Source organism: Hylaeus anthracinus, unplaced genomic scaffold, assembly GCF_026225885.1.
Source record: "Hylaeus anthracinus isolate JK02 unplaced genomic scaffold, UHH_iyHylAnth1.0_haploid 3, whole genome shotgun sequence".
NCBI classification, from domain to species: domain Eukaryota; kingdom Metazoa; phylum Arthropoda; class Insecta; order Hymenoptera; family Colletidae; genus Hylaeus; species Hylaeus anthracinus.
The window spans coordinates 15,604,705-15,611,211 of NW_026535284.1; the positions used below are offsets into that span (position 1 = coordinate 15,604,705).

Sequence of the window (6,507 nt, forward strand, 5' to 3'; positions counted from 1 at the left end):
TACGCTTTTCAGCTACCCGTTCCAAATGCGCAACCGTCGTTGGCCGCATCCACCCCGCGGACATAGGGACATAGGGATATATGGCTTCGAATAAATCTGAAGTTTGCCGATTTCTCGGTCTCGTTTCCTTCCTTGGAAAATGTTCAAAAGAGGAAACGAGACAAACATATCGGTAAACTTCAGATTTATTCGAAGCCTAGGGTTTTGCCTATGAAGCCAAGGAGGGAGGCCCGTCGGCCATCTTACGTTCTTCTATTACAGCGGGAACTTTAAATTGGACTATAACTGAAAATATGGTTATATGTTTGAAAAGAAATTTTTATAGTTTGTTACTTTCTGTAATCTATACCAATGGTTACAATGTATCTATGACCTTCTCTTTAAAAATTGTTCGAATAACTAAGTAACTAAAACATAATGTTTGCAATTCGCGCCTTATATTTCTATTCTCAGATGTGGATGGCGCGTAACAAATTTTCCATTATCTAGAGGACTTTCTATGTCAGCCACGCGACGTTATTACGGCTTGAAGTTGGCCAATCTTGCGTCTGGGTTAGGTCTGCGTAACATCGTCGCGTCGCGTAACCAGTCTGCATTATCTTGGTCTGCACGGTACCATAATCGGCGCGTATCGCTGGTCGTCTGACTTTTGCTTTTCTACAAATTTTCTTCAAAGGAACTCGTAACATCGTAATTGGGACTACTTTACATTATGGAGTGGTCCGACGACGCTACGTTACAATTTATCGAAATATATCGCGCCAACGAAATTTTATGGAACACCAAGCATCCCAGCTATTACAATAAAATGAAAAAGAACGATGTCTGGGACGAAATTGCTATGGAGTTTCATACAACAGCGGAAGAATGCAAGAAAAAAATGAATGCTCTGCGATCAGCCCTTAGAAGAGAGAGAGCGAAAATAAAAAAATGTCAGGGTACGAGGAAAGGTAAATGCAAAGAGGGGAATAGCGACCATTGTAATGCTTTTATGCTTCGGAGTAAATTGTATTTGCTAATTTAACGCTTGTAATTATATCGAGTGCAAAATAGAAATTGTTCATTTCTTGTTGTATATTGTAGGCAGGGATGATGTATACGAGAGTGGTTGGTATGCTTTCAAGAGCCTACTTTTTCTCTGGGACAAGAATAAAGTTCGATCGTCGCAAAGTACTGTAAGCGATACAAAGATGCTTTATTTACGCATAATTATCTTGCCACGAAATACGACCTTCGTTTCCAAAGAAATTAACCATGTCGTCTCTTTATTTATAATTGTTTTCGGGGAATATTATTAATGGGAAGTAACAAAGAAGTTTTTTTGTTTATTCGGTTCCCTTGGAAACAGATTTGTGATACCACTACTAGTGTTGCTTCCAGCTCTCGCATGCGCAGTGGAGAAAGCTGAGCGCGCAGTACTGTATGTATGGTACTGTAGCTATAGGAAACCATGCGTGGTTTCAATTCATTTGTACTTGTATTATATCATTCTTTAGGATGACTAAGGACGCCAGTTTTATTAAGCTCGTATTAGATATTCTTCTGACGGAAAAAACAGTGCGCATTAGAAGGGAATTAGAAGCAACACCAGCAAAGTGTGGTGAACAGGGTTGCCACTCGCCAGGGAAGGCTCACGCGTTCAACCAAGCGTGACGTCACAAATTGCTTTATCCTTGTCTTTCCTACGCACCACTCTCTTCTAACTTCCTCCTTTCGTAAGACTCCAGCCATTTCTCTCTGGCGTTGTTGGCACCTGTAAGTTACAGGCTGTAACAAAATTCCCATAATAAAAGAAACATTGACTACCGCCGATTTCCCTATGAATTTTGTTATAGATTCGCGAAGAGAAAATAGACATCCTAGATAACGATACGTCAACAGAGACACAAGCGATCTCAAAGGATATTCTATCTTCTCAAATTCAATCATCTACTAAGTTTAACATTAAAAGTAAATACGACGAAAGATTGGATGAAGTTTTTCAAATATTATCGAAAGCATCGAGAGTGGCTGAAGCGCATCACGAAGAAGATGAAAATCAAGTTTTTGGACAGTTGGTAGCCAAAAAGTTACAGAAATATTCTCCCGATGTCCAAACTGCGATTCAACGGGAAATAATGAATATTTTATTTAGAGCGGATATGGGCCTTTACAACGAAACTCCATCGTAACTACATATTTCGAGTTTCATTGTAGCAGTATTTTAATAATCCTAAACATTCAGTTCCCTCTCATGTTTACATCACTCGCCAAGCTCAGATTTATCAAGCCCATTTCACTTATAATCAGTCAGATCCACTTCAGAATTCGTCAGTGCCATGTCCAGTAAATTCTTATCAATTTAGTATCATTCTTCAATTTATGCAAGAACTACCATCATTCCACGTCATTCTTCTTTACCTGGTTCACTTCTTTCTTTAGCCATGTAGCAAGCAGATTAGTCAGATCTTGTATCATAACTTTGAAAATGTTGCCTTGAAAATATACGTATTTTTTACTTACCTGTACATTTTTTTTTATCCTTCCACAAGAGCTTGATCCAGAAAGGTCACCGCTCACTAAGCCGCTCAGTGAGCGGGTTTTAGTAACAGCAGTGGCGCCATCGGTGGCAAAACGCTCAAGTTTATAGTGACAATAGTTCCCACCATTTCTGTAAGATGGCGCCACTGGTTCCTTAGAATCATTTAGTGGCGCCATCGGTGGTAAAACGCTCAAGTTTATAGTGACAATAATAGTTCCTACCATTTCTGTAAGATGGCGCCACTGGTTCCTTAGAATCATTTAGTGGCGCCATCGGTGGTAAAACGCTCAAGTTTATAGTGACAATAATAGTTCCCACCATTTCTGTAAGATGGCGCCACTGGTTCCTTAGAATCATTTAGTGGCGCCATCGGTGGTAAAACGCTCAAGTTAATAGTGACAATAGTTCCCACCAAATATTTTTTATTTTTCTTTTATTGCATATATATATATAATCTATTTTCTTTTACATCATTTAACTGTCACGACTCCATCTCCTTTCTTAATCTATAATAATTGAAATTTTAAGAAAGCTAAATGTTATCGTTGCATAAAAGGGCCCTGATAAAATTCCTTGATAAATACGTAACATAAGATGATGAATATGTGTAATCCACGAGCACAATTTAAGAAAATACTAACGTATTTCCCATGCTTCCAGATCTAGATCTAGGCACAACGTTATCCGTAAATCTGACGCTGATTTCCGTGACTGCCATATTTCCAGTGAGAAACTGTGCCAGAGTTTCAACACCTGCACGGGGTTGACGGTCGAAAGGGAATCCCATGGATCGAGCATCTGGGTATTTTTTATCTCTCAACCCGCAGTAGCTCACGGCATCCTTACAAGAGGATGACTCGTCTTGTTGAACCTAAGCATTAAATTGCACTGTAAACATCTTACTTCAAATACATGCAATTGTACTATCAAGAGTTATTGCAAATTAAATTTATAATCTGATATAAATCTATATGTAGTTTATTAGTATTGCAAGTGTCAAATTAATTAAACATTTACTCACAGCGTCGCTATTGTAATCAGAGACCATAACAAAAAGATCCATCGGGTAGCCTTCTTTGTTTCCTTTAGGTACTAACATATGATGCGGCCAACCACATCCACAGAAATTGAATTGTTCCAGAGAATCACCACTAATCGGTCTACTGTCGTCTAAATTCCGGAAGGTTCTCTCGAATGGTATAGTTACAGAGGATTCCGTTGACTTGCGTTCAATTGTATTTTGTCCTGGACGAACTGGAGCAAGACGAGGAAAAATATTAAACAAAATTTTGTAATATGAGTACGTGTTAAAAAATTGAATAATTAAAAAAAATCAGGTTTAAATCAGGTCAAAAAAGTAAGGTTGCAAAAATAATATTATTGGAAACATACGCGACACGGTGAATTTATCCATTTCGATCATCAAATTCTTTTGTTGTTTAAACATAAAAGGAAGTCCACGCTCGTCTTCCCTAGGAGCAATGAAAATACGGACAGTGCCTCTTCGTACCGCACTGTTGCGATTGTTGACAACAATTGTATACGTAAAGTCGGCATGGTTCAAATGAGTGAATCTAGCAAGCACTGGGCCACGTGGCGTGAAATCAAGTCCACGAGACAGATCGACGACGCTCTGGGTCCAGAAAGTGTTCAATACGTTGCGCTGTTGATTTGTTGTCAATCTGACATCCCCTATTTCAATGCCCGGAAAGTCCAACTGTGAGAAAAGAAACATTTTAGTATTTTACATTATTTTATTTATTCTTTTTATATGAAAAGAAAAATCTGTTGGTTATTCTTAATAATCTCAGAATAAACAGCTTTGTATATTTGTTATACATTCTAATAAAGTGTATGTTTACCTGTTGCACGCTGTAGTCAGGCAGAGTATTTTTATATTCTTGGAAAACATCGTCAACAAAAGCATGCCATCTATAGAATATTGGATCTCTCATAGCAGTCGCAGAATCACCCATGATACCAAACCTCTCCTAAGAAGAATCAAAGAATCTTTTTAAAAATGCTCTATAGGTACAACAATTATGTATACCCACCAAGTAACGATGATCTGGATCGTGACAATAAGAAATAGCAACGTGACCCAAGTTATGAAGGTCGCCGTAAACGTTTGGATTAGGAGACAGGATGCTGGCCTCCATTATATTTCCTAGTATGTCGATTCCATCTTTTTCTGTTAACGGTATCCTTTCCCCTCTCGTGTTGATTACAGATCCTGTATGAATCGTTTCATAAATACGATCCCTCCATCTTTCCAAATCCTGAATGTCGAAATCCAATTGATCCACTGGTCGATCGATATCCTTGAGAACAGCGCCACTTGGACGAGCTGGCCATGTACGTCCAGCAACCATGGAATCTAATTTTGGGAAGTAACCCTCAGGGATTGGCTCGCGCCAATCGACGAAGCGCTTTACACGTCCCAGTCGATTGCACAAACGTTCACAGTTGTATCTAAAGGCATAATAGATGAAGTACAGATGATATTCATTCGTATATTCGCTGATAAAATTATTAAATAGAATGGTTACCTAGCCATAATTTGCTCATGCATGTAATAAAATAGCTCTCCACGTCGATCTTTGTTTACAATTACTCTCTGTCCTTCGAATGGGTAGACCAAGTGCCAGTGCCAGTGATGGAGATTGATCCCAATGTCTTCCCTCCAGTACGCGACACGATGTTCCATATCGAGATCCGATGCGGTGTAATCTCTTGGGATGTCGATTGGTATCTACACGCAAAAAAGATATAGAATTATAAAGTAACCCTTAAAATATTCTATTTGCTCAAATTAGTGAGAACTATTTGTATACCCTTGAACCAGCGGGAACAACATTGGCTTCCTCCCTAGCCCTCGAAAAAATAGCACCATCGAGGTATTTATCTGGAAATATCTCGGTCAACGGTGGTACCGGTAGATCCTTTGTATCAGGACGATGCAATATTGCTACAGAAAGTGCGTAAATGAACATATTTGGATTCAAACGATCACGGCAGTAAACAGCAACGGATAAGAAGTCCTCGTATGTCCTCATTCCTGCAACATGAAACATAAGTAATTAATAGAAAAGGCATGTGTACTCATACATATAAAAGAATAAGTGTGCCATAAATGCATGCAAACGACAGTTTAGTAATTAATAGCTTCTGGGTGTAAACCCCTTGAAATTATGATATACACGTACCCATGAAAATGTCTATAAGTTGAGCAGCAATTTTTCGATGCGCAGGAATGAATAGCGAAAATGGTTCTCGACGTCCCAGCTGCATAGGTCCGCTAAGATCTGGAAGAGTGATTTGCTTCACTTGGAGTTTTGAATCTGCATCCTCGCCGAAGCGGTTGAATACTTCGGTTGCAACGGGACGATACTTGTCAGGCTACACATACCACAGACAGAAAACAAATTAATTCGAAGCGTTGATTCGAAGATATTAATATGCTATCAAATAAGATACTACATAATTTTTGTATAATAATATATTGTATAATAATATATACGATATTAATAAAGAAGAGAACTTACCAAGTAATCAGGTGGTATATCAAAAGCGACTTTTTTGTCTCCTTTGGGCACGTAAACCGGCTCGGAAGGTCGATCGAAGAGATACAAAATACGCGACTTATCGGTTGCCATATTAATTGATAGTTTTTTTTTTAATATAATAGAAATGTTAATGTATAATAGAAAAAAAAGTAAAATTAACAATGATCTAAAGTTCTTCACTTGTAGATGTTTCACGAAGTACTATACTGTGACGTACTAATAGTAATAGTATCTAGCAAACTGTTGGCTGTTTAAACCACCGCTGCTGACAACCGTCTTAGGAAACAATACGTTCGACGTCTGATTTATAGAAGACTTTACAGGATACAGTGGTTCCATTACAAACCACAATATCCGTCGTAAAGTCCAAAAATAATCAGAAGTGAAAGGGGACATCCCTTTGAGAATTTCTTCGACCAA

At 38.5% G+C, this 6,507-nt stretch overlaps 2 protein-coding genes across 3 annotated transcripts; one reads left to right on the plus strand and one right to left on the minus strand.

Annotated features, from left to right (window-relative positions):
• Nucleotides 1-472: 472 nt before the first annotated feature.
• Nucleotides 473-2,501, plus strand: LOC128893649 (uncharacterized). The gene is made up of 3 exons (XM_054154772.1): nt 473-950; nt 1,084-1,175; nt 1,836-2,501. The coding sequence occupies exons 1-3, from the start codon at nt 713-715 to the stop codon at nt 2,169-2,171; spliced, it is 666 nt and encodes a 221-aa protein (XP_054010747.1). The 5' UTR covers nt 473-712; the 3' UTR covers nt 2,172-2,501.
• On the minus strand, nt 1,172-6,289 carry LOC128893643 (phenoloxidase 1-like). 2 transcript variants are annotated; one of them, XM_054154763.1, is made up of 10 exons: nt 6,067-6,289; nt 5,728-5,920; nt 5,356-5,579; nt 5,071-5,273; nt 4,576-4,993; nt 4,384-4,512; nt 3,914-4,238; nt 3,543-3,775; nt 2,503-3,392; nt 1,172-1,767 (listed from the first exon to the last, which is right to left on the minus strand). In XM_054154763.1, the coding sequence occupies exons 1-9, from the start codon at nt 6,175-6,177 to the stop codon at nt 3,147-3,149; spliced, it is 2,082 nt and encodes a 693-aa protein (XP_054010738.1). In that variant the 5' UTR covers nt 6,178-6,289; the 3' UTR covers nt 1,172-1,767; nt 2,503-3,146. The 2 variants fall into 2 exon arrangements, with proteins under 2 accessions (XP_054010738.1, XP_054010737.1); XM_054154762.1 differs by lacking the exon at nt 6,067-6,289 and having other exon boundaries at nt 1,172-1,753; nt 5,728-5,855.
• Between the last annotated feature and the right edge of the window lie 218 nt (nt 6,290-6,507).

Bases quoted from the DNA above. Each gene is read 5' to 3' on its own strand.
- LOC128893649 (XM_054154772.1), top strand. From the start codon at position 713: ATGGAGTGGTCCGACGACGCTACGTTACAATTTATCGAAATATATCGC. The intron at 951-1,083 runs GTAAATGCAAAG...TGTATATTGTAG, and splicing joins ATGTCAGGGTACGAGGAAAG to GCAGGGATGATGTATACGAG. The intron at 1,176-1,835 runs GTAAGCGATACA...ATTTTGTTATAG, and splicing joins TTCGATCGTCGCAAAGTACT to ATTCGCGAAGAGAAAATAGA.
- LOC128893643 (XM_054154763.1), bottom strand. From the start codon at position 6,177: ATGGCAACCGATAAGTCGCGTATTTTGTATCTCTTCGATCGACCTTCC. The intron at 5,580-5,727 runs GTACGTGTATAT...TTCATGTTGCAG, and splicing joins ACTTATAGACATTTTCATGG to GAATGAGGACATACGAGGAC. The intron at 5,274-5,355 runs GTATACAAATAG...TTTTGCGTGTAG, and splicing joins TTGTTCCCGCTGGTTCAAGG to ATACCAATCGACATCCCAAG.